Source organism: Balaenoptera borealis (assembly GCF_965194805.1).
Source record: "Balaenoptera borealis genome assembly, chromosome: 8".
NCBI classification, from domain to species: domain Eukaryota; kingdom Metazoa; phylum Chordata; class Mammalia; order Artiodactyla; family Balaenopteridae; genus Balaenoptera; species Balaenoptera borealis.
The window spans coordinates 19,061,318-19,088,684 of record NC_138865.1 but is presented as its reverse complement, the minus strand read 5'-3'; the positions used below and the strand labels follow the sequence as shown (position 1 = coordinate 19,088,684).

Genomic DNA, 27,367 nt, shown 5'->3' with positions numbered 1-27,367 from the left:
ACCCTACAACATTATCCTCATCACCCCCTTTATTTCACATTATTGTCTTTATGGTTGTATTAGTTTTCTGTGACTGCTGTAACAAATTACTGCAAACTTTGTGGCTCAAGACAACAAAAGTTTGCTCTCTCACAATTCTGGAGGCTAAGGGTCTGAAATCAAGGTGTCAGCAGGGCCATGCTCCCTCCAAACGTTCCAGGGGGGGAGGCTTCCTGCTTCTTCCAGCATCTGGTGGCTCCAGGAGTCCTTGGCTTGTGGCTGCATCACTCTAGTCTCGGCCTCCATCTTTACATCACCTCCTCCTCTGTGTCTGTGTCACCTCCTCTTCTGACCCTTATAAGACACTTGTCATTGGATTTAGGGCCCACCCTAATCCAGAATGATCTCATTTTGAGTCCTTAATTACATCTGCAAAGACCCTTTTTCACAGGTTCAGGGGTCAGGATGTAGAGAGGGCTTTGGCTGCTGGGGGGCACCATTCAACCCATTCTAATGGTATATTTTTCCTTCTTTATTTTCAGTGTCCACCTTCTAGACGGTAAGGTCGGTGAGAGCAGGACTCTGTTTTGTTACTTGCTGTATCTGGAGATCCTGGGGCAGAGCCTGGTACAGAGTTGGTGCTCAATAAGTGTCTATTGAGTGAAGTCTGCAGTAAATATTTTGTACATTTGCCTTGTGCTCATGTGCAAGAATTTTCTTAGGGTTTATACCTCTGGGACAAATCACTGTGTTTTGGGACATCTTCAGTTTTTTAAAAATGGTTATTTCACTTTATAATTCCACAAGTGGCACAGGAGGGCTCCTTGGCTTCAGCTCTTGTTCAACACTTGGAATTGCAGACTTTTAAATCCCTACCAGTCTGATGGGTGCAAAATTATCTCCTCATAAAGTTTTAGTTTTCCACTCTGAGGCTAGAACAGATATTAAACAATTCTTAATTAAGAGCATGGGAGCTGAATCTTGGAGTTCTTACCTGTCTCAGATCAAAAAAATCTGGAACAATGAGGAACATGTGGATATATTAAGTGAACAGACTAGGGTTGGCTGAAAACTATGCTTGAGTTTGGAGTCCCCGGTTCTCTGGTAAGAATTCACTGGTGTTCAGTGTTCCTTTTAAGGGGTGAGCGTTATCAGCCCACTAAGAGGAAGAGACAGCAGTCATTGTTTGGTAGGATTTTTTTCTGATTAGGTAATGACTCCAGGTGTCTCCGAGGTTCCCTATGTCAGTCACCAGTTGGTAGAGAACTTGGCTATGAATTTGAACTCTTGGAGAGTCTGTGAGTCTAGATAAGAGGACAGTCTGAGATGGGACCACTTCAAGGGCTGGGCTGCCTTGTGGAGGCCAGATGGCTGTGAAGTGTGAGTTGGGTTGGTTTGGCGTGGGTGGGAGGGGTCATGACTTCTTAAAAGAGAAGCACAGATCCTGAGAGGTTTTCTGCTCATACTTGCAGAGTCGCCCCATGGAAACAATGCCCACTGAGGTGGGGTGGCCCATCCCACAGGGTGTGGAAGCAGCCACTGTGGTGGGAAACACATGCTGGAGCCTCTGTCTATAGTCACTGATCTGAGATAGAGCGGGTATTACCACATAGTCATACGTAAATTGTGCAGTGAGCCAGTGACACCCTTTCTGTATGTCAGCTGCTCCTGACCACAGAGGGGGTGGGGAAGTGGGGGTCTTACTTTTACAAAGCAAAAAAAAAAAAAAAAAACCAACAATAATCTAATCAGCTAAGATAAGGAATCAACCCCTCCAAACTCAAAATAATTAAGAAAAATATTTCAAAGATGGAAGGATGAATTTCTATCCATCATCATAAGTGATGAACCTCACCCAAAATATTTATCTTGCTTTGAGATAATAAATGACAGTGTGATGCTTCAGGGCCAACAAGACATCTTAAACTTTATTTTATCTTTATTGTATCATTTTTAACATCTTTTAAAAGATATTTTTATAATATACATACTATTATATTAACATGGGAATATATGTTCATAATTTATAAATAAGTAGATACATATTTGGGACACATGCTCAGTATAGTAAAGAGTTCTTCACTGGTAAGCATGAGAAAATCTTGACAATTTCTTACTTACAGAAGTAAAGACTTTTTGGGTGTTTGGTGCATGTGATAGGCATTGCTAGCGCTCACTGATGTTCTGACCTCACTCCTTCCAAGCTCCCAGGAGACTGTACCACCAGCCTCTCCTGGGTGGAGGAGGAGCCAGGCGACAGTTCTGTGTGAGAGCAGAATGGATGAGGCAGTTAGTGCTGGTGCAAGACCCTACTGTCTCTTTCTTCCCTGGCTTGGGAAGAGGCCTTGTGTTGAAATTCAGGATTGAAAGATCAAAGCAGCTTGGTTCATGGGGTGACCACCTGGAGAGTTGCCCAGACATGAACAAGCGAGAATGGGATTGTTTTCAGCCACTAAGATGCTGGGACTGTTTGTTATCGTGGCATCACTTGCCTGTGCTGACTAACAGAGCAGCCATCCCAGGCAGGGCTCAGAGAGCTAGCTCAGATGAATGGAGGCCCCAGTTGGCCTGCAGTCCATTTATCAGTCAGATGGCCAGGGCAGCCTTGAACACCGATGGACAGGTGCAGCCACTGGCCTCTGGACTTTTTTGGAGCCATTGGGAAACTTGCGGAGGGACTTCTGACCTGCCAGTGTCTACTGTGCGGGGAAGATGTGTGGTTGACCTATTAGGAGGCTGCTGTGTGACGAAAGAGGCTGTGTCCCAGTTCTATCTGGTATGATTACAAGGGCCGCAGCACATCCTGCTGTCAAGTGGCTCATCCCAGGTGGAGAGTGGCCTTTGTGGTGAGGCCTGATGAAGTCCCCTCACTAGTGTCAGGGCTGAGCCGGCTGCTGTGGGGTCTGAGCTGGTTCTCCTGGAAAGCAACATCAGCCTTGCTTATTGGTCAGAGAGAGAGACCAGCATGGGCAGACAAGCACCCCCCACCCCCACCCTGGAGACACCCCCCCCCACTACTGCACCGCTGCCAAAGAACCCGTCCCCTTCAGAAGGGATAGAACGAGGAATGACCCCATTTTGCTGCTCCTATGTTTGTTTTGGGCCACGTTTTAGGTTTTACAACATCATTCTGAGTCTTGATTCTGGGCCCCACCACTCTGTACCTGCCTCTCATCCAGTTCTTCTCCTTCTTGCTCATGAATGACACCTCCAGCTCCATTCTTTCCTCATGGGATGTAAAACAAGCAGCCCCGATGGTTACCTGTGGCAAGAAACTCATCATTCCTCACACACACTGAGTCACACAGGTGAGGTTAGAAGACAGTGGCTTTTAGCTAAAGACTGTTGCAACAGTCAGAGAAAATACAGGTCCAGAGAGACTGTCAGCCCAGGGTTAGTTCTGGATTTGGAGTGGGTTTCTGGAACACAGAGAGGCCATTCTACAGAAGGATCCTCAGACCTAGCCAACAGATGACGTTTTCATGGTCCACCGAGGAATGAGCCAGGCCCCAGAGCCTGGAGTCGTGATTTAATTCTGCATCTGCAGTTCCTGTCATCCTCTGGTATCTAGACCAGATACCAGGGCTCCACCCTCACCAAGTGAAGGTGCCTCCACCCAGAGCCCTGTATCTTCCAAATGTCCCAGGAACTGATTTAAAGAAGACCCACTTCCAACCTCATGTTCTCTAGTGTGTAGAAGATGAGGGGGCCGTGTGGATTGATCATATGGCCCCCTCTGCAGAAACCTTGCTCTTCATTCACTAAGGCTAGGGCACTGCTTTCCTCCTTAGAAGAAAAATAAGCTTCACTTTCTTGGCCCGTCCCCAGTTGTTATTCTGTTTCTCCAAAGTACTGGCCAGCCAGTTCTCTTGGCTGGTGCTGATGCTGCGTGGAGGGGGCAGGTGTGGCTAGAAACACAGGGCAGGTGGGGGAGCCAGGTGTCTTTCTCTCACTCTGTCTTAGACTCCTACTTCCTTATTGGCTGGAAAGACACCTCCACTGCTATCCGTTAACGAACAACCCCATGACTCCAACAGCTGCTTAATATGGCCTTGCTTTGTGCCTAACTGGGTTGATAATAAATACTAGTATCAATAATAACATAAAACAATATCAATACTCAATAATAAAATACAGCCGGGACACCTGTCTCCTTGGACAAATCCCTTGGCCATATCTGAAGTAGGGCTAATGTAGCCAAGGGATTGCATTGCAGTCTGAAGCGGCAATCCAGTTACACTTGCTCTTCCCAGGAAATGCTTGTCCCTGGGTCCTCAGGAGCATGCTCCCTCCTCGAGCCTGGGGAGGGAAGAAACCTGAGGCCCCCCACCCTAGCAGCCGCCATCAGGGTGAGCTCTGTGGCGCCTGACTGTCTTTGTGCGTGTAGAAGGCGGCATCGTGATGGAAGAGCGGCCAGACTGTGGAGGTGGTGATGTCTCTGTTCCTTCCCTCGCAGTTCCCACCTTAATGAGTCCTCTTTCTGTGCTCCCTTCTCCTGCAGCAGAGGGATGCTTCTGCGTCTCCCTAATCACTGCTGGGGAATGGCAACCCCTGTAGCAATGCCTCTCCTCACTGCTGGGCACCCGCTCTGCTCCTGGAGGAACCTCCTTGAAACACAATTGTATCCTAACTAGTGGCAAGGGAAAGATGGAGTGTGACACATGCATCTGTCATTTTCTCCAGGGAGGTGCCTTTATCCCGTTAGTAACAGAGCATGTCATGCTGGTCATGGGACAATGTGAAGGGGCTGGGACTCTTCTGTGGTATGCCATGGACGTGTGTCTGGGAAGAAGACATTCTACTTTCTTGTAGAGCAGAGACAGGACCTTCTTCAGTGCCTTCCCTCACTCAACACTCTTTTCTCCGAAGGTTCTGCATGGATTACACCATAGCCTGGCCACCAAGACAGCGGGCACCCCAAAGGGGTGAAGGGTTGCTCCAGGTCTCTGAGGGGTCCTCGTCTGGCTACCAACACCCCTTTTCTGAGAACTGGCGTGAATATCCAGTCTCGTCCAGTGTAGATGCAGGTGGCATGTGGTGGGATGGTCATAGTGATTAATTAATATCCCTTTAAACTCATCTTAAAAGGTTGTTGACCTTATTGCTTTGAGTTGCCACATCTGGTGGTGACACTTTACTCTCACTAGGAAGTAAACAAACAGCTTGCTCTAAGTCCATCGGATACCTCAGGACTCATTCAATAAGAGCCAGTTTAAGTCCATTTGTTAAGCCTCACGGGGTCTTAAAGGGATTCATTTCTTGTTACTATCAGGTTCTTTGTTTTGTTAAGGTTTCCTTCCAAACCCTGTTTCCCTACTAAGTTCTGAGTTGATATTTTATAGACTCTAAAGCAATAGAAGACCAATCAAGTTGAACTTTAAAATGTTAAAACGTACTTACAAATAGAACCTTTACTTTTGGAGAGAATAGGCTATTAAGAAATGGATCTCTGCGGTGAAACGGTACCGCTGGGGGCTCTCAGGGATTAAGCTGCACGCAGAGCTGACAGGACATATCATGAAAGGCATCTCCTTGTCCCTCTCTTCTTCCCTGGGCTGCGGGCTTTCACCCTCAGGAAGGAGGAGCCTGGGTAGCTCCAGTGTCTGTCTCTAATGAGCCTGTGTCCCTTGCTCCTACAGCTTGTCACATTCTGGAATGTTGTGACGGGCTGGCCCAGGAGGTCATCGGCTCCATCGGACAAGCCTTTGAGCTCCGGTTTAAGCAATATTTGCAGTGTCCTTCCAAGATCCCCACTCTCCACGACCGGTGAGTAGTGCTGTGACATCGTTTGCAGTGGCCTCTCTGCATTTTCTGACCTTTCCTCTTAAAAAAGGGAAACTACAAAACCACCTCCCCGAGGAGTGCTCTGAACAGACACAGTTAATCACAGGGCTTCCTGGGCCCGGAGACACCTGGCTGGTGCTGGGCCATGGCTCAGGAAACTGACAGATGGAAGCCGACATATGGGCGATGCTCCCAATGTTTAGAAAAACATTTTCTTGAAACTATAGTGACAGTAGCCAAGGTTACCAAAAAAAACATTGTAATATGTTTTTGTTCTGTTTCCTCTGCAAGCACGTGATGTTTCCATATGTTGCCTCCTTGGGTCGGTGTCACCACAGGTTCTACCTGTCCCATTGTCCTTGTCCTCAGGGTTAGCCAAAGTCCTGATTCAGAGGCTCCCTTCGTGAGGCGCTCTGCTCGGAATGACGAGCATTGATTCTGCTTTATTGGCTTTCGTAGCTTTCAGACTTGATGGCCTGTGTGGCCCTGGGCAAGTTCTTTAACCAATCTGGGTCTCAGCAGTTTTCTCTGTAAAATAGGAATAATAGTGGCTTGGCAGTATTTTAAGTGTTAACTGAAATGGTAAATGTAAACAGGAATTGTGAGATGTTTAGTTTATTATAAAAAATGTTCAGAGTCTACCCTTGAGTTTCCTTAGGACATAAGAATATTCCATGCAGCATTAAAAAAAAATAATATGAGGCATGTTGGTTATTCAGTCACCTGTCCTACTGAAAGCCTATTACAATGGTGTGTTCGCTGTCAATAAAACTTTATTTCTCCTGAATTTACTTTTTATGTTTTCTCCAACTTCTGCAGCCACATCCCAGGACTTAGTTGTGAAGGCAGTGCCTACTTCTACCTTCATTATTATGAAGTCTCCTTTCATTTCTCTGAAGTCTTCACCTTTCTTCAAAGAGACTTTTAATTTTTTTTCCTTCATCCACTGGAAAATTTCTGTTAAGACATTCATTCTGGAGGTGCCTGTGAAGGCCCCATTTTTTCCCGGTTGATAAAGACTTCTGCAAACTCATACAAGTTGTGTGAAAAAAAAGTTAGAAAGTGGAGGGAACCCGATAGCCCTTGGCAGGAGAGTGGGTGAACAAAAAGTTCTAAATTTTATATTATAATGGGACATAGTCATTAAACAGAATTCATCAGTATATGTGTATTACCAGAATTAATCTCAAATACTTTAAATGGAGTGAAAAAGGATATGAACCATCTATGGAAATTTTAAAAACACATAAACAATTGTATATATAGTTTATGGATAAGTGCATGTGTATAAAGAGTATAAAAACATGCAAGAATATTACATACCAACTCTAGGACATCTGAGGATGACAGGGACATGGGTGGGCTTTAACTGATTTTGTTAAGTGTATTTCCTCCCTAACATTTTATAACAACAGTGTTCCAATATACAAAAAGAATTTGCAAGGAACACCTGTATACCCACCGTCTGGATTCTACCATTAGCATTTTACAGTTAATATCATGTATTTTTTCATCCAAAGCAAGTTTGACAAGTTTTATTTCTTTAAAAAAAAGGTATTAAATATAGCAAAATGTTCACACTTGTTTAATCTCAGTGGTGGATGTGTAGGTGGCTTTTATATTAATTTAGGCTTTTCTGTACTTTTGAAATGTTGCAAAGAAGTCAAATAAATCCTATTAAAATAATATGTCAAAAAATGAGTGGGGGGAGTTAATTGAACTACCATGCTTCTCCAGGAATATACTTGAGGTATGAAGTCCTGTATATGTTTCTATATAGTAAAGTTTGAAGAAGTTTTGGGGAAAGAGAATGAAGTAGAGAGATCTTATCTACCGAGAAAACTTTCAACCCAATATGCAAGTAATGGTATAACATTTCTAAAGCAGAGCAGGAACAAGGGGACCTGTGTTCCCTGACATCAGTCTCATCTTGTCTGACAAGCTGCTTGTTGTGTCCACTGAGCAGGTCTGAGATCCAGGGAGCAGGTAGGAATGCACCACCTTCTGTCCCAGCTGGGGACATCCTGGGCCATGAGAGAATGCACTTTGCTTCCAGCTGCCATGTCCCTCTTCCCCTCCCTGCCCTGTTATGGGGACCCTGGACTGTGGAGGGCACTGGCCCATTTTCCTTCTAGATTTCCCAGGGGCCAGCAAAACAGGAGGTTCTATTTGTGAGCAGTTCTCCTTGGGTTTTCTGCTCACTTGCTCAGGCCATTTCTCTTCAAATTGGGCATGAGCTGGAGGTATGAGAATTGGCACAGTCAGCTTCTTTGTCCACATTCCTCGGAGTAGAGCTGGGGACAGGTGAGCATGGAGTGAGTGGGGCAGCATTAGGTCCCAGCAAGCTGCCCCAGCATCTCAAAGTTTCATGTTGGTGGCACATGACTTCCTCTTTCCTTCTCTTGCTGCTAGTGAGTGGATGGCTTTACTTATTTGTGAGGTATTTTTTGTTCATTGTATTAATTATTGGGGGAGACACTCTGTGATCTGGATTCATCGCCCATCTCCAACTGGAAATAAAAAATAATACTTTTAAATGAATGGGTTTTTTGGTATGGTATGATTTTCCTTAGAGGATTTTTTCCTCTGGTTTTTCTTGCAGAAATCCAAAGTTATTTTCAACACAAAACCAGAGAAGGCAATGAAAAAGAATTCAAATGTAGCCAAAGCTCCATTTATTATTTTTAAAAAATTTGATATATAGTTTATTTATGATAAAATTACCCTTTAAGAATATACAGTTCTGTGGTATTTAGTATTGTCAAAGATAGCACGAGTACAATCATCACCACTATCTAATTCCAGAACATTTTTCATCATCCCAGAAAGAAACCCCATACTCATTAGCAGTTACTTCCCATTTTCCAACCCCCTTTCCCCAGACAGCCACTACTCTACTTTCTGTCTTTTTTGATTTGCCAATTCTGGACATTTTATATAAATGTTATCATACAATATGTGCCTGACTTCTTTCACTTATTGGAATGTTTTCAAGGTCAATCCATATAGTAGCATGTATCAGTATGGCATTTTTTTTAGGGCTGAATAATATTCCTTTGTATGCATATGTTACCTTTTGTGTATTCATTCATCAGTTTATGGACATTTGGGTTATTTTCACCTTTTTGTTCTTATGAATAACGCTGCTATGAAGATGTGTACAAGTTCCCGTGTGGACAGATGTTTCAATACTCTTGGGTATATAACTAGGAGATGAATTGCTCAGTCATATGGTAACTCTATGCTAAAGTTTTGAGAAACTACCAAACTGTTTTCCAAAGTGGCTGTACCATTTTATATTTTCACCGGCAATGTATGAAAGTTCCAATTTCACCGACATTTGTTATTGTCCTAGCTATCCTAGTGAGTACAAAGTGGTCTCTGATTGTGGTTTTGACTTGCATTTTCTTGTTGACTAATGATGTCAAGCATCTTTTCATGTGCTTATTGGCTATTTGTATATCTTCTTTGGAGAAAGGTCTGCTCAAATCCTTAGCTCATTTTTAAGATTGAGTTATTTGTCTTTTTATTGTTGACTTGTATAGAAGTTCTTTATATATTGTAGATACAAGTCTCTTTTCACATTATATGATTAGCAAATATTTTCTCCTATTTTTTGTGTTGTCTTCGCATTTTTTTGATAATGTCCTTTGACGCACAATAGTTTTTAATTTTGATGAAGTCCAATTAATGTACTTATTTTTTCTTTGGTTGCTTTTGTTTTTGGTGTCATATGTAAGAAAGCATTGCCTGATCCAAGGTCATGAAGATTTACATCTATGTTTTCTTTTAAGTTTTAGCTCTTACTTTCAGGTCTTTCATCCATTTGACTTAATTTTTGTATATGGTGTGAGGTAAGGGTCCAACTTCATTCTTTCACAAATGGCTAACCAGTTGTCACAGCACCATTTGTTGAAAAGACTATTTCACACTATTTCACACATTGAATTGTCTGGGCATCCATGTTGAAATCAATTGACCATAAATGTATGGGTTTATTTATGGACTCTTAATTCTATTCCATTGATTTATATGTCTATCGTTATGCCAGTACCACATAGCCTTGAGTAGTATAGCTTTATAGTTAGTTTGAAATCAGGAAGTATAAGTCCTCCAACTACATTCTTCTTTGTCAAGATTGTTTTCACTATTCTGGGCCCCTTGCAATTTCAAATAAATTTTATGGTCTACTTTTACAAAAAAGGCAATTGGGATGTTTATAGAGATTGTCTTGAATCTGTAGACCAATTTGAGGAGTACTTCCATCTTAACAATATTTAGTCTTCCAATCCCTGAACACAGGATGTATTTCCATTTATTTAGAGTTTCTTCATTTTCTTTCAACAGTGTTTTGTAATTTTCAGTGTGCAAGTCTTGCACTTGCTTTGATAATTTTTACTACCAAAAGAATAAATCTTTTGTTCTTTTTGACACTATAATAAAAGGAATTGCTTGTTAATTTTATTTTTTCATTGTTAATGTGTAAAAATACAATTGATCTTTGAATATTCATTATGTATCCTGCAAACTTACAGAATTCATTTATTAGCTCTAATCATTTGTGTGTGTGTGTGTGTGTGTGTGTGTGTGTGTGTGTGTGTATTCCTTAGTATTTTTTATATACAAGATCATGTCCTGGGCAAATAAATATAGTTTTATTACTTCTTACTTCCTAATCTGAATTATTTTATTTCTTTTTATTATCTAATTGTCCTGGCTAGAATCTCTAGTACAATGAATAGAGGTGGAAAGACTGGACAACCTTGTCATGTTCCTGATTCTAGGAGGAAAGCATTCAGACTTTCACCATTAATTGTGTTCTTAGCTGTGGGCTTTTCATAGATGCTTTTTCAGGTTGAGAAAATGCCCTTCTATTCCAAGTTTTTTGAGGGTTTTTATCATGGAAAAGTGTTGGATTTTGTCAAATGATTTTTCTGTGTCTACGGAGATGAGTATTTGGTATTTGTTTTTATTCTAATGGTATGACATATTACATTAGTTGATTTTTGAACGTTGAACCAATCTTACATTGCTGGAAGAAATCCCACTCAGTCATGGTGTATGATTCTTTTTGTATGTTGCTGGACTTGGTTTGCTAGTATTTTGTTTTCCATCCATATTCATAAGAGATATTGGTCTGCAGTTTTGTTATTTTTTTCTTGTGGTATCTTTGTCTGGTTTTCATATCAGGGTAATACTGGCATCATAGACTGAGTTTGGAAACTTCTGTTCTCTTCTATTTTTTTGGAAGAGTTATGAAGAATTGCTGTTAATTCTCCTTTAGATGTTAGATAGAAATCACCAAGAAGCCGTATGATTCTGGGCTTTTCTTGGGATGCAAGATTTTGATTACTAATTTAATCTCTTTATCTGTTACAGTTCTGTTTAGACTTTCGAGTCTTTGTAGGAACTTTTCCATTTCATCTAGGTTATCTAATTTGTTGGCATATGATTTTTAATAGTTTCTCTTATAATCCTTTTAATTTCTGTGTGGTTGCAGTCTTTCCTCTTTCCTTCCTAGTTTTGGTAATTTGAGTCTTCTCTCTTTTTCCTTGGTCAGTCTAGCTATAACTTTGTCAATATTGTTGATCTTTCTAAGAACCAACTCTTGGTTTCATTGCTTTTCTCTATTGATTTTCTACTAACTATTTTATTTATTTCCACCTTAATATTTATTATTCTTCCTTCTGCTTCCTTTGGGTTTAGCTCTTATTTTCTAGTGTATTAAAGTAGAAGGTCAGGTTATTGATTTGAGATTGTCTGTTATCATATAGGCATTTACAGTTCATAAATTTCCCTCTAAGCATTGCTTTACATTCAGCCCATAAGTATTGGTATGTTGTTTTTGTTTTTATTCATCTGAAAGTTTCTTCCAATTTCCCTGTGATTTATTTTCTGATCCATTTGTTATTTAGGCATGTGTTGTTTAATTTCTACATATCTGTGAATTTCCCAAGTTTCTTTCTAGTATTGATTTCTGCTTTAATTCCATTATGGTCTGAAAACATATGTTGTATGATTTTAATCTTTTAAAAATTTTGAGTCTTGTTTTGTGGCTTAACATATGGTCTATCCTGGAGAATGTTACATGTGGACTCGAGAAAAATTTATATTCTGTTATTGAACGGAGTGTTCTATAGATGTCTGTTAGGTCTAGTTGATGTATAGTGTTCAATTTTCTATTTCCCAATCTTCTCTCTGGTTTTCTATCCATTATTGAAAGTGGGTATCGATGTCTTCAAATATTAGTACTGCACTATTTCTCCCTTTGATTCTGTCAGATTTTGCTGCATATAGTTTAGGGTCTGTTGTGAGGTACATATAGCTTTATAATTATTGTATCTTCTTGACTGGTTGCTGTTTTATCTTTGTCTCTAGTAAAAATTTTGTCTTGAAGTCTATCTTGTCCGATATTAGTAGAGTTACCACAGCTCTCTTTTGGTTACTGTTTGCATGAAATACCTTTTTACATCCTTTGACTTTCAACCTAAATCTTTAAATCTAAAACGTGTTTTAAATCTAAAATGTCTTTCAATCTAAAATGTGTCTCTTTTAGAAAGCATATAGTTAGACCACGTTATCTTAAAAATCCATTCTGCCAGTCTTTGTTTTTTAATTGGAGTGTTTAATGTATTTACATTTAATGTAATTACTGATAAATTAGGATTTTACCTGACATTTTGCTATTTTTTTCTATATGTGTTATGTCATGTTTTTGTCCCTTTGTTTCTCCATAACTGCTTTTTTTTGGTGTCAAATAAATATTTTATGAGTGAACTCTTTTCATTACCTTCATTTCTTTTCTTTTTTTTTAGGTGTCTTTTAAAAGTTATTTTCTTAGTTGTTGCCCTGGGGATTACAACTAACATCTTAATTCGTAACAATTTACTTCAGATTAACACCAATTTAATTGCAATAGTATACAAAAACTTTGCTCCTATGTGGCTCTATTTCTCCACCTTCCATTGTGCTGTTATGTTATGAAGATTCCATATTTATACATTGAGTGCTTATCAACACAGGTTTATAATTATTGCTTTATTCAGTTGTCTTTTAAATCAGAGAGGAGAGGAAAAGTGTTATGGACAAAAACTACATTTATACTGTTTTAATATTTGCCTATGTTTTTAACTTTACCATTATCCTCTATTTTTTCATGTGACATGAATTATTGTTTAGTGGCTTTCATTTTAGCCTGAAGTACTTCCTTTAGTATTTTTTCATAGTGCAGATTTGTTAGTGATGAATTTTCTAAGTTTTTATATATCTGGCACTGTTTTAACTTTTGATTCATTTTGGAGGATAGTTTTGCTGGGTACAGGCATATCTCAGAGATATTGAGGGTTTGGTTCCAGACCACTGCAATAAAGTGAATATCACAATAAAGCAAGTCACACAAATTTTTTGGTTTCCTAGTGCATTTAGAAGTTATGTTTACAATATACTGTAGTCTATTAAGTATGCAATAGTATTATGTCTAAAAAATAATGTACACACCTTAATTATCAACACTTTATTGCTAAAAACTTTATTGCTAACCATCATCTGAGCGAGTTGCAACCTTTTTGCTGGTAGAGGGTCTTGCCTCAGTGTTGATGGCCGCTTACTGATCAGGGGTGATGGTTGCTGAAGGTTGGGGTGACTGTGACATATTCTTAAAACAAGACAATGATGAATTTTGCCACACTGATTGACTCTTCCTTTCATGAATGACTTCTCTGTAGCATGCGATGCTGTTTTATAGCATTTCCCTCACAGAATTACCTTCAAAATTGGAGTCACTCCTCTCAAACCCTGCCACTGCTTATCAACTAAGTTTATATAACATTCTAACCCTTTGTTGTCATTTCAACAATCCTCACAGCATCTTCACCAGGAGTAGATTCCATCTCAAGAAACCACTCTCTTTGCTCATCCCTAAGACGCAGCTCCTCATCCATTAAATTTTTATCATAACATTCCAGCAATTCAGTCACATCTTCAGGCTCCATTTCTAATTCCGGTTCTCTTGCTATTTCCACCACATCTGCAGTTACTTCCTCAACTGACGTCTTGAACCCCTCAAAGTCATCCACGAGGGTTGGAATTAACTTCTTCCAAACTCCTGTTAATGGTGATGATTTTACCTCTTTCCATGAATCACGAGTGTTTTTGATGGCATCTAGAATGGTCAATCCTTTCCAGAAGTTTTCAATTGACTTTGCTCAGATCGATCAGAGGAATAACTACGTATGGCAGCTACAGCCTTATGAAATGCATTTCTTAAATAATAAGACTTGAAATTGAAGTTACTCCTTGATCCATGGGCTGCAGAATAGATGTTGTGTTAGCAGGCATGAAAACAACATTAATCTCATTGGCATCTCAATCGGAGCTCTTGGGTGACCAGGTGCATTGTCAATGAGTAGTAATATTTTGAAAGGAATCTTTTTTCCCAAGCAGTAGGCCTCAATAGTGGGCTTGAAATATTCAGTTAACCATATGCTGTAAACAGATGTGCTGTCATCCAGGCTTTGTTGTTGCATTTATAGCGCATAAGCAGAGCAGATTTAGCGTAATTCTCAAGGGCCCTAGGATTTCCAGAATGGTAAATGAGCATTGGCTTCAACTTAAAGTCACCAGCTGCATTAGCCCCTAACAAGAGAGTCAGTCTGTCCTTTGAAGTTTTTTTTTTTTTTAACATCTTTATTGGAGTATAATTGCTTTACAATGGTGTGTTAATTTCTGCTTTGTAACAAAGTGAATCAGTTATACATATACATATGTTCCCATATCTTTTCCCTCTTGCATCTCCCTCCCTCCCACCCTCCCTATCCCACCCCTCTCCTTTGAAGTTTTAAAGCCAGGCATTGACTTCTCTCTAGCTATGAAATTCCTAGATGGCATCTCCTTCCAATATGAGGCTATTTTATCTGCACTGAAAATCTGTTGTTTAGTATAGCCACCTTCATTAATTATCTTAGCTAGATCCTCTGGATAACCTGCTGCAGCTTCTACATCAGCACTTGCTGCTTTACCTTGCTCTTTGATGTTATGTAAATGGCTTCTTTCCTTCAGCCTCATGAACCAACCTGTGCTAGATTCAAGTTTTCCTTCTGCAGCTTCCTCATCTGTCTTAGCCTTCATAGAATTGAAGAGAGTTAGAGCCTTGCTCTGCATTAGGCTTTGGCTTAAGGTAATGTTGTGGTTGGTTTTATATTCTATCCAGACCAATAAAACTTTCTCCATATTAGCAATAAGGCTGTTTCACTTTCTTATCATTCATGCGTTCACTAGAGTAGCACTTTTAATTTCCTTCAAGAATGTTTCCTTTGCATTCACAACTTGGCTAACTGTTTGGCACAAGAAGCCTAGCTTTTGGACGGTCTCAGCTTTTGACATGCCTTCCTCACAGAGTTTAATCTTTTCTAGCTTTTGATTTAAAGTGAGAGACATATGACTCTTCCTTTCATTTGAACACTTAGGGGCCATTGCAGGGTTATTAATGGGCCTAATTTCAATACTGTTGTGTCTCAGGGAATAACGAGGCCAGAGAAGAGCGATAAAGATGGGGGAACAGTCAGTTGGTGGAGCAGTCAGAACACACATTTATTGATTAAGTTTGCCATCTTATATGGATGAAGTTTGTGGCACCCCAAAACAATTACAATAGTAACGTCAGACATGACTGATCACAGATGACCATAACAAATATAAGAATAATGAAAAAGTTTGAAATATTGTGAAAATTACCAAAACGTGACACAGACACGGGAAGTGAGCAAATGCTGTTGGAAAAATGGCACTGAAAACTTGCTCAGTGCAGTGTTGCTACAAACCTTCAATTTGTGAAACATGCAAATTGTGAAATCTGTGAAATGCAATGAAGTGAAGCACAATAAAACAAACTATGCCTATATAGAGATCTTGGTAGATAGTCTTTTTCTTTTGGTACTTGTAATGTGACATCTCACTGCCTTCTGGCCTCCATTGGTTCTGATAAGAAATCCACTGTTAATATTATTGAGGATCCTTTGTATATGAAGAGCTGCTTCTCTCTTGCTACTTTCATGATTCTTTCTCTTTGGCTTTAATCAGTTTGATTATGAGGTGTCTAGGTTTGAATCTCTTTGTTATTCCCCATTTGGTCAGACAGCATTGTCATGTTTGATTTTTTGTTTCCTTTAGTTCTCAGAACATATTAAAAGTAGCTAATTTAAAGTCTGTCTAGTTAGTCCAAAACCTGAGTTTCCTCAGGGACAGTTTCTGTTGATTGCTTTTTTTTCTTGTGTATGAGCCAATTTTTTTTGTTTCTTTGCATCCCATAATTTTTTGTTGAAATTGGAAATTTTAAATAATATGGTGTGACAACTCTGGAAGTCAGATTTCTCCCCTCCTCAGGTTTTGTTGTTGCTGTTTGTTGTGGTTGTTTGTTGTAATGACTTTTCTAAACTAACTTAGTAAAGTCTGTATTTTTTGTCACATATGACCACTGACAACACAGCTCAGTTCATTTATTAGACAGCTAATGACTGAAAAGAGATTTCCTTAAATGTCTGAAACCACTAAGTCCCACAGTTTTTGCTGAGGGGTTCTGCGTGTGTGTTGGGGCACTCCTTCAACACTCAGGCAGTTGACAACTCTGCGTTAGCTTTTACTTCCTGCTTGTGCAAAGCTTCAAAGTCAGTCACAGGTGAGAACTAGAGCTTTTTTACATCTTTTCTGAGCAGGCACAGAACCCTGGCCATGAAAATAACCCTCGTATACATGCAGCCTTCTAGATTGTCAGAATTATGTCAAAGCTTATTATTTCCCAGCTTTTCTTTTAAGCTTTCTGATTAGCTTACTCTTTACCCCAAATGTTATCTACTGTTTCAGGGAGCCACAATGTTACAGAAGTGCCTCTAATTGTTTTTGACAAATGACCTTGGGGAAGAAGCTATGTTCCCTGGACAAGCTCTGAATCAGGTCAAATAAAGACAACCTTTGGAGTGGTGGATTCTAGAGAATGACCAGAAGCGTCATAATGACTGTTCTCTGGGAATAGGGCTTTGAAGGAGCCTCAATGCTCTTTTGCCCCCTCCCATGGCTATTAGGCTGCTGGTTTTCACTGTGACCGTGGGATTTGGGTTTTTAAGGCTACCATGGAGATGACAATAAAGCAAGTTACAATGCAACAAAGCTGTTGTTCTGACAGCTGTTTGTGTTTTTTTGTTTGTTTAATAAACACGCTCTAGGTTGCTACAAGCTTCTGGTTAATTTCCAGAGTTATGAAAAAGTTGATTATGAAATTTTCTTTGCTAGCTTTCTTGTTGCTATTACAGAAGAGAGAATTTTCAGAGGTCCTTACTCTGTCATTTTCCCTTATGTCACTAAATCTCCTTTTTAAAGTTAATTTTGTTTTGGGTAAATTTCATAATGTACTAAAATGTGTGTCTATGCCTTGAGAAACTGGTTATCCTTACATATAAATTATATCTTTCCTTATTAAAGTGTAATTTTAAAAAAGGAGTTCTTTCCTGTTTCAAATATGACCAGAATTTTCTAAAGGGTAGAACTGTGAATAAGTCAGGGATATTTGGCCAAACCACTCATCTGCTTTATATCTATGCCTGAGACCTAGATGGTTAAAGGGGCAGTGACTAAACTCTGCTTTCTGGGGCAACAATTACTAATATTAGATTTTTTGGTTTTGACTGCAAGCTCAACTTTTGGCTAAAGTCCCTGAAAATCCTCTTTTAACAGAATGCAGAGTCTAGATGAGCCATGGACTGAAGAGGAGGGTGATGGCTCAGACCACCCATACTACAACAGCATTCCAAGCAAGATGCCTCCTCCAGGGGGGTTTGTAGATGCTCGACTGAAAGCCAGACCCCACGGTCCTGACACAGCCCAGGTGAGGCTTATACCTTTTTCCTTGGATGGTGGCTGACTGAACTTTATTTCCTTTTGCTTTCTTCAACTTTATTTGCAGGTCCAGACAGAAAAACTCGCAAACTTTTTCCCCTTGAATTTCACAAAGCAGACAAGTAGAGGAAGCTTTTGTTTTAACGTCAAAAGCCTTGGAGCTATATTGTGATTCCTGAGTCTGGGAGTTCCCTCTTCATCCTAGCACAAATCCCATTCTACTGTGAACTTAATGAGGAAAAGAGAGAGTTCAAGACTTCTAAAAAGCCTGGGGTGCTTTGGGTTCTCTGAAAGGAGAGTGGATGTAACATGAGATTTTTTTGAGTTTTTCTGTTTTGCTTATTTCCCTGATTTTCCCTCTAACTTGAAATTCTAGTAAGGCATTCGTTTTCTAGAGTTATGGTATCTCCATGATATCTCTTCGTTATAGGGAATTTTTTGATGTCACCTACCTTATGCGAATGACAATGCCACCAATGAAAGTGGCAAATAACATTGAAACCAAGTGTCAGTAGCTCTAACACTGAGAAGGAATCAGCAAGGTGGACTTGCCAAGGCATGAATGGTTATGGGTGTATGTGCTGGGTGGGAAGTATGTTCTGACACACAGATAATCTTTAACTGAAATCGATTTTAGGTCATGTTGAGTGATGTGGCTACATGTGAAGAGCTCAGTTTATGGTCACACTTAGGGAAGGGATGTGGGCGTTAACGAAAACAGGGGGCATTTGTAGTTTGATGAGATACAGCCTCTTTCTCACACCCACACAAACTTATTCCCCAAATCTTAATGCCAACCGAGAGGCATGAAGGGAAAATTGGGTGTAATAGGCATGCAATCCGTTGGCCATTGAAGGCCCTTCTACTGTACTATGGCTTTTAAAGATGCAGAAACAAGAAGAGGATGACTTTTTCACTCTGTGTATTTACATATGTCTATAGTTTGCAGGAAAAGAGCAAACTTACTACCAGGGGAGACACTTAGGAGACCCGCTTGGCGAAGACTGGCAGCAAACACCTGTCAGGCAAGGTGAGAGGCAAGGTGAGGTGGACAAGAAACGTAAAAAATACTTTTTTGAAAGTGACGTGCTCCCTAGTGGGTAGTTCCTCTCCTGTGGAGTGGCAGAATGACCCACTGGAAATACCTGCTGTGGGTGCGACTGCAGGTTCCCAGCCAGATCATAGAAATAGAAATAATGGCTGTCGGGCATGTCTGAGGGCACACATCAGATGATGCCGCCCCTGGCACCAGGACCAGCTCACTGCCCCCACCCGCCCCAGTGCTTCCTGCACCCTGAGACTTTCCTCCTAAGGCCTTTCTCTGGCAGGAGGGCTTGCCTGCCCAGGGGCTGAGAAATTCACCTCCCCAGGGGCACCTGCACCCATTTCAAACGGGGCTGGTTTGGGAGACTGTGGGGCGTGCTTTGTGTTGTCCCTCAGCTCCCCGGCAAGGCTGAACCCCGGTGGCTCCCAGCAGTAGCTTGTAGCTTTCCCTTCCTTGCCTCACCCCTGGCTTCCCTCTCCAGGGTCAACTTCAGGAAGAGCGGAGCAATGCCGGCCCTTGGCAGAGATAGTACCAGGGATACAAATCCCTCACAAGCCCTGGGTCCTGTCAGAGGACACTTCCACCTCTTATCCAACCTCTTAGCACGCACCTATATCCCACATTAAAAATTACATGGCTATTTAAGGACTATTTAGTTTAAGCTAACCGCTAACATGTCTCTATTCTCTAGACAGTTATTTCTACACATATATATATGTGTGTATATGTATACATACATTTTTAAAGTCTCTTTTAATTTTAAACTTTTTCCCACCTCAAACATTTCTATAACTTTCAATAGCTCTGGGGCCCTGACTCCTAACTGTTCAGGGCCTGAAGGAGATGGAGTGACAAACGAGCTAAGATCCAATGTACACTTCTGGGTATAGAAATTTACATTTGTTGGTTTAACATTAAGACTTTTCCATTCATTATTGCCATTTGTTCTGGTGAGTAATTGACAATATATTTTTAAAATTTCCCCCTGATGAAAGAATTTCATGTCTTGCCTGCCCCAGCTGAAAGGTGACCCATCCATACTGCCTAGCCAATAATCCATAAAACCCAGTCAGTACACCACATGGCTCTATCTCAGAATAGGATGCAAATAGCACATGAAAGTTATAACTTTGCCGGAGGCACCTTTTTTTTTTTTTTAACATTTTTCATCTTTGTTCTATATACATTTAAAAAGTATTATACAATGGGGAGGGTGGGAGGGAGGGAGATGCAAGAGGGAAGAGAAATGGGAACGTATTGTATATGTATGACTGATTCACTTTGTTATGGAGCAGAAGCTAACACACCATTGTAAGGCAATTATACTTCAATAAAGATGTTTAAAAAAAAAAAGTATTATACAGCAATTGTGTACATAGACATATAACTCCTAAAGACAAAAGGAGACACATTACTTACATGAGATATTTACTCTATTGAAAATTCATCAGGTTTATTTGAAAATGAGGTCTTTTTTATATTCAAGTTATTCCAGCCAGATCAAGAACAGACAATGTAAGAAGTTCACTGGGGCAAAAATGAGCCTTACACACAAGTTCTTGTGTAAAGAGAATAAATAAATTTCAAGTTCTTATTTGTAAGCAATAAATATCTTTTCCATAGAACAAATACAAATGTTCCTTATTGATCTGCTAGCAGCCATTTCCCCTAAATGAAACTGAACTCTGGGTACCAACACCAGGGAGGGTGTGTCTCCCTGCCCCCGACTCAGCACCTGCCAATGTCTGAAGTGGGAAAGGGCCGTCGTCAGCAGCTTATTCACTGGGCTTTTGATCTTTTTAAAGATTAGTTTGTAAAGTTTTTTTACAGACTGAGCTGTCTGCAGTTCATACAGACGTCTGAACGGCAGAGAGTCATCACTAAGCCAGGACTCGTAGCGCAGGAACGACCAGTGACGCATAGATACCACATCTGGGGAGAGGAGTAGACAGAGCTCAGGAATTTGCGGAGATGCTGCCCAGAGAAGGAATTTTCGCAGGACACCTGCATTCTCACGCTTACAGGCCAGAGACAGTGGTGCTGCCAGAAGTCCTTCAGTGGGCTCTTGGGAAAGCTTCTTCAAAAGCCCTGAACCCACTCTTGCCAGCTGGATTGAGCCGACTTCCACAGCCCACGAGATTTTTTTGTTTTTCTGTGACCTCTCTCCAGGCCCAAGGCGATCTTGAGAGTGTCTGTGGAAACCTGTTAGAAACAGCGATCCCATACAAAGAATTGGATAGTGGCTCAAGCAGGGCAACACCCTTCATTCGCCTCAGGCAGCAAGAACAGGGACAGCCTGACCCTGCCTTGACAGAGTCTTGGTCCAGTTGGGAAGTCCCATGAAGGCACAAGCCTGACTCTGTTTTATAAGGAAGGTGCCTCATTCATTAGGAAGTAACTTTCTAATAAAATGGGGTCACAGCACTTGCATTGCATTTCTAATGGAGTTAAGATATGAAGCATTCCCCTACACTTAAAATTAAGAGCAATGAAAATAAGGCCCGCTGTTCTTCTGCTCAGTTATTTTGATCTCAGGCCTTTGTAAAGGGGATGAGGAGGCTGAGGCAGCTTCTGCAGCAGGTGTGCCCCACCCCCCCGCTCCCCCCAGCCCGGGTCAGAGGTGCCTAGGGTCTTGGTAAGGCTCCTAACCTTCACGGCGTCCATCATCCTGGGCCAGTAGGTCCCATTTTGACAGGAAGGAGTGGAGAGCATCCTAGCAGAGTACAACAGGGTGTGAGAGGGTCAGAGAGGAGATTTAACGGATGGGCATCTGAAAGAAGGATCTTCTTATGAATGGGCTAAAGGAACTTTTCTGTGAATCACTGGGTAGCTTAACATGAATAACGTTACGATCAGAAGAGAAAAGAGGGCTGTTTTCTTGTTGCAGGGTCTTTGGACATCTACAGCATGCCGGAAAGGAAATCGCATGTGGCCCCTACGGGAGAAGCCCCCACCTATGTCAACACCCAGTGTATCCCGCTGCAGGCTGGGCTGGCCGCAGGCAGCAGTGCAGAAAGCAGCCCACGGAAAGACCTCTTTGACATGAGTGGGTTTCCATTTGCCACTGGATTTTTCTCTTTTGAGGCTGTTTTTTTACATTGTCTTTGGTTTGAAATCTGTGCAATTACTGAATTTTCTTCTAGTGGGGTTTTGATTAATGACGCTGATTAGCTGTATTTTTCTGGGTTATGCTTGAGCTTTTCAAGGCTTTGAACTTGGCCAACCCCTGCTTTGGAATTACAACCTTCTCTGCAGTCCAGAGGCAAAGCAGCTTCCCCCTCTTTTTTTTTAATTTAATTAATTAATTTATTTGGCTGTGTTGGGCCTTAGTTGCAGCACATGGGATCTTTGTGGTGGCATGCGGATTTCTCTCCAGTTGTGGCATGTGGGCTCCAGAGCACACGGGCTCAGTAGTTGCGGCATGCAGGCTTAGTTGCCCCACGGCATGTGGGATCTTAGTTCCCCGACCAGGGATCGAACCCGCGTCTCCTGCATTGGAAGGCGGATTCTTAACCACTGGACCACCAGGGAAGTCCCCCCACCCCCGTTTTATAATTGACTTTGCTCTTGAAGGTCGTATTGAGACAAATGATATACATAAATGCATTCATTTATTTATTCACTTAGGTATTAATTAGATATTGTGTGCCAAATACTATATCAGTTTTAAGGATGCCAAGATGAAATGGCTTGGCCGCTGTTTTCATAGAGCTCTTAGTCTGTTGAACAAGACTAACATATAAGCAAGAAATTGTAATATACCCTCTTGTTTGCCTACAGACACTCACTTTCCCTCTCACTTTTTCTCTTTCTCTCTCCCCTTCTTCCTCTCCACTGAACACCTACCATGTGTCAAATACTAGTCTACTTACTGCAGATATACAGGAAAACAAAATAGACAAAGTCCCTACTCTCATGAAGTTTAAATAACCACCACGTGTTACAGGTAGTGACAGGTACTCTGATGAAAAATAAAACGGGATAAGAAGATAACCCCAAACTACTGTTGACTGCACTGTAGTATGATGTGTACCATGGACCTCTATTTGGCATATAGATTGGGAAAAATAAATCATCCGTGAACTGATTAATGAAAGTGTAAATTGTTGTTAAGGAATTTTGAAAGAGCTTCCCAAGCTCACAAACAGCTTTTCATCCTCAAATTTCTTTTTCAATTTCCTTGAGAATTTTACAGGCTGAAGAGGGAGGGAGAGGAGACTAGCACTTAGTGAGTTTCTACCACATGGCTAGGTGCTTATTATTTTATTTAATTTTTGCAATAGTCCTACGGGTAGATATTATTATTATTACCATTTTATAGAGGAGGAAACAGAGAACCCTAGAGGTTTGGTAACTTCACTGCTGGTTCACCACATACAATACATACCTGGTATTGCATGTGGGTGAGGACAGGGCTGAGTGCTTTTATAAACAGGCTGCACCATGACAACAAAAGTCTATTTTGCCCCAGAATGGGACACTGGACTCCCATTCTGATTTTAAAAATCACCAGAGCCAGAAGAACTGTAGAATCATCTAATCCAATCTCTTCATTTAAAAAAAATGTGGCAATAGCCTAGGAGGTATGAAGCAACTTCTCAAGATGCAGAGCAAAGTGGTAGCTCCAGTTGTAACAATATCTCGCAACTTCAGTTTAGTGGTTGTATTTATGGTCAGACAATTTTCACTGTTTAATTTAGTCAATATACCAGTGACTCCCGGCCCCAGAGCCTGAGGAGAGTTAGATTGGGCTGGGGTTTGAGATGGGAAAAATGAAAGCCAGACCTCCCTTTTTTCATCCATCAATTTCTACTCCTACTCCCAAAACTAGAGAAGGGGAAACCAAAAGTATAAAGAGCCCTGGAGAGGCTAGTATCTATTGAAAAGTATGGAAAAATAGACCTGGCACTCTGTGTTTATCTTGAACCACTATAGCTAAATAATGATGGTGGTAGTGGTGCTGATAGTGATGGTAATGGTACTGATGGTGGTGGTGATGCTGATGATTGTGGTGATGGTGATGGTGATGGTGGTGATGGTGATGAGGGTAATGATATGGTGATGGTGATGATGGTAATGGTGGTAATGAAGGTGATAATAATGATAAGATGGTGATAGTGGTGTTGGTGATGATGATGATGGTGATGATGATGGTGATGATGTTGATGCTAGTGGTGGGGCTGAGGTGACGGTGATTATGATAGTGATGAGGATGCTGTGGTGATGGTGATGGTGGTGATGATGGTGATGGTACAGAAACAGAATACAAATTTTCAACTACTCCAGGTAATCAGGGAAAAAGTAGAATAAAAAGAGAAAATCTACAAACATAATTTTAGCCCGTAGTTTTAACCTCTTTTTTGTCCCATATCTGTAAATCATTTAACAAGTGTCAAAATGATTTAGTTTTGGTTTCATTCGTTCACTTCACTTCTGCCCATTCTCTACCAACATTTAGCAAACTGGTCTGATTTTACAGCACTCACTGAATATTTATGGGGACAAATTATGTCCCAGGAACAGTGTTGGACTAGGGGGATGTAGCTGTGCCCAGGAGAGAACCATTCTTGTTCTTGTGGTGCTTGCATTGTAGCAGGTTGGCAGTGGGGTCCTAAATAATCATCACAACACCTTACACTTGTGTGGCACTGTGGGCATTTTTCAGAGTGCTGTTGTACATATTGCCTTGTTTGAAAATCGAACACTGAGATTTAATTAGATGAGCCTGGTGACTTCTCTTACCACTGATATTTGTTGCTGTTAGAGTCATGGCCTGCAGTGAGAAGAGAAGTATGTTCTGAAGGGCATAAAGTCAAGCTCAATCTCAAACACTCACAGAAGAGCGTTTTTCTGCAGGGAAACAAGCGAAGGTCAAGGGGAGGTAGAGCTCCTAGCCTGGGGCAAGTCACACAAAAGGCACCCAATAAATGTCAGTTTTCTTCTCTTTTAAGAATTCATCTAATACAAAAATTTTGAAAGAAACATTTGTTGGGCTGGGTTTCAGTTTTGCATGAAATCAAAACCTTGCAACTTGTCTTTTCCTTTGTGTATTTTCTTTGGTATCGGCAGGCTTTTATTCAGAAGAGAACACATTTGTTGAAGAGGCTAGACAATGTTCCAGAGAAAGTAGATGGCATGTAGTATGCATGGCCTCTTGCAGCGTGCAAAAATGAAGTCATTCTAACTAGTGAGGCAAAGGGTGTGCTTGAGTCTTTGGCACAAGACGCAATGCCCAGCTGTCTTGGGAAAGCAGACTCATCGGAATGAGTCATGCCAAGATTTGGGCTTTGCTTTCAAATACTTGTTATGATGAGTCTTGTTGTATTACCAGCCAGTCATTTTTCTCTACTTCTTTTTTTCTGGTAGAAGTTGCCTTTGCATTTCCAGCCCTCACATTGTACTGTTTATCATTTGTTCTCCTTGGGATTGACGTGTTGCTGGCAAATGTTGTTGGCAGAACCTTTTGAAGATGCTCTCAAGAACCAGTCCTTGGGGCCTGTGTTGAGCAAGGCAGCCTCCGTGGAGTGCATCAGCCCCATCTCACCTGGAGCCCCAGATGCCAAGATGCTGGAAGAGCTGAAAGCAGAGCCTTGGTACCAAGGGGAGATGAGCAGGAAGGAGGCAGAGGGGCTACTGAAGAGAGATGGAGACTTCCTGGTCAGGAAGAGCACCACCAACCCAGGCTCCTTTGTCCTCACTGGCATGCACAACGGCCAGGCCAAGCACCTGCTGCTCGTGGACCCGGAAGGCACGGTGAGCGCAGGGCGGAGTGTGGCCTGCACTGGCCAACCTCCCTCCGACAGTCTACCGTGGGCCACTGCACTGGGGACCACTTTCCCTCCTCTACTCACATATGCCTGCTGAGTCCTGACGGTCACTCCTCCAGGGCTCTGGAGACCAGGCCCAGAGGACTTATGCTTTCAGGCCAGAGCCAGGCTACAGGAGCCCATGGTCAGGGCCCCCTGTGCTAGTTATAAAACTTGGAAATCCCCAGGGCCCAGGTTGAAAGCCTTAATTTTCATGTTCTTTAAAATTAGTACAAAAACTGAGAAAGTTTTCCTTCCAAATACGTTCATAGTGGACAAAGAAGTACAGGGCTCCTGGGCTTTTAATATTTACCTCAAATATCTCTACAAGTTGAATCACCAGTTTTTATTTGCAGGTTATAAAATGTGGTGAAGCAGTAAGTAAGCCTCCTCTTAATTAGTCTCTTGCTTTCCCACCCAGAGAAGTAATACCTCATGGCAGTGATTTTGGCTCTTCCTGGCAGTACAGTTGTGTCTGAATAATTCTGTGGGATTGACTGAATATACCATCTTTCAGTCAATAAATAAATTTGACTTCACCCTGGCACAGTCCAAGAAGTACTAAGTTTAATAAATGTAGTTACCTTAGCCTAACCATTGAGTAAATTCCAGGATTGTTGTTTAAACTTTTTTTATCCAGTGAAAAGAAAGCAGCAGGTAAAGTTATCTCAATAGTGGTTAAGAACATTGAGTTTTTAAAAAATTTTATTGAAGTGTAGTTGATTTACAATGTTGTGTTAATTTCTGCTGTACAGCGAAGTGACTTATACATATATATATATATATATATATATATATATATATATTCTTTTTCATATTCTTTTCCATTATGATTTATCACAGGATATTGAATAGAGTTCCCTGTGCTATACAGTAGGACCTTGCTGTTTATCCATTCTATATATAATAGCTTGCATCTGGTAAACCCAAACTTCTAATCCTTTCCTCCCCAACCTCCCCTTTCCCTTGGCAACTACAAGTCTGTTCTCTATGAAGGACACTGCATTTTTTGATTGACGGGTAGGGATGAAGACAGTCTTCAGTTGGACTTGGACACAATTTAACTGTGTGTGTTTGGGGAAAGAGGCGGTGTTACCTGAGATGATTTGTTGCCTCAGGTGTCTAGACTAAGTTGCCTGCACACCTCAGCTCCCTAGACCTCTGCACCTTCTCTTCTCTTCCACTCTCTAGCTGGGCAACCATTCCCCTTATATCCAATTCACCTTCTTTCATTGTGTGGATTTTTTTTACATATATGCACACCAGGGAAAATACATATTTTGTGTTTGTGTGTTTCAGAAATTTGCAAACATGATGTTATTCCACAAATCATTTCTTTCTTTTTCCCTTTGGTACATGTTTTTAAGCTGTCAGTGGTGCCTTCCGTATACTGAATTGTTACTTGGGTGAGCCATCTGGGGCTCACTGGATACACCGTCTGCACATCACTTCCTGAGCTCTCTTGTGAAGGATTGAAAAACTGAAGGTGCTGCAAACCTTGTGCCTGTTTCCCCTGCACCTGGGATGGTCTCTCTGGGGGCATATCCCAGGAGTGTTTGATCACAGGATGTACATACATTTAATGTCATCAGGGGTTGCATCTGCTTCCAGAATGGCTGGGTTACTGACATGTACAGCAGGAGAGTGTGAGGGTCCCACACCCACCCCTTCTCTATCTAGTTTTGCTAATCTGGTGCGGGTGGGGAGTGAAGTGATGTCTCATTGTTTGCTGTACAATTCTTTGATTGCACTTTAACAGGTTTCTCCATAAATTTTATGTTCCTATCTTTCCCCCATGTTTCTCTTTTAATCTTCTTATTGGGTTTTCTTGAGTTTATTCCAGCAATAGAATCTCCATATGTACTCT

General features: G+C 41.1%; 1 protein-coding gene across 2 annotated transcripts in view; it reads left to right on the top strand.

Annotated features, from left to right (window-relative positions):
• SHC3 (SHC adaptor protein 3) overlaps nt 1-27,367 on the top strand; it is a 148,070-nt gene that overhangs the window by 95,440 nt on the left and 25,263 nt on the right. Inside the window, exons 7-11 of one of the 2 annotated variants that reach the window (XM_082403391.1) lie at nt 5,619-5,745; nt 17,488-17,638; nt 18,592-18,679; nt 21,582-21,740; nt 25,152-25,447. In XM_082403391.1, the coding sequence (XP_082259517.1) occupies nt 5,619-5,745; nt 17,488-17,638; nt 18,592-18,679; nt 21,582-21,740; nt 25,152-25,447 (821 nt within the window). Of the gene's footprint in view, nt 1-5,618; nt 5,746-17,487; nt 17,639-18,591; nt 18,692-21,581; nt 21,741-25,151; nt 25,448-27,367 lie in introns of both variants that reach the window. The other variant, XM_082403390.1, reaches the window with a different exon arrangement.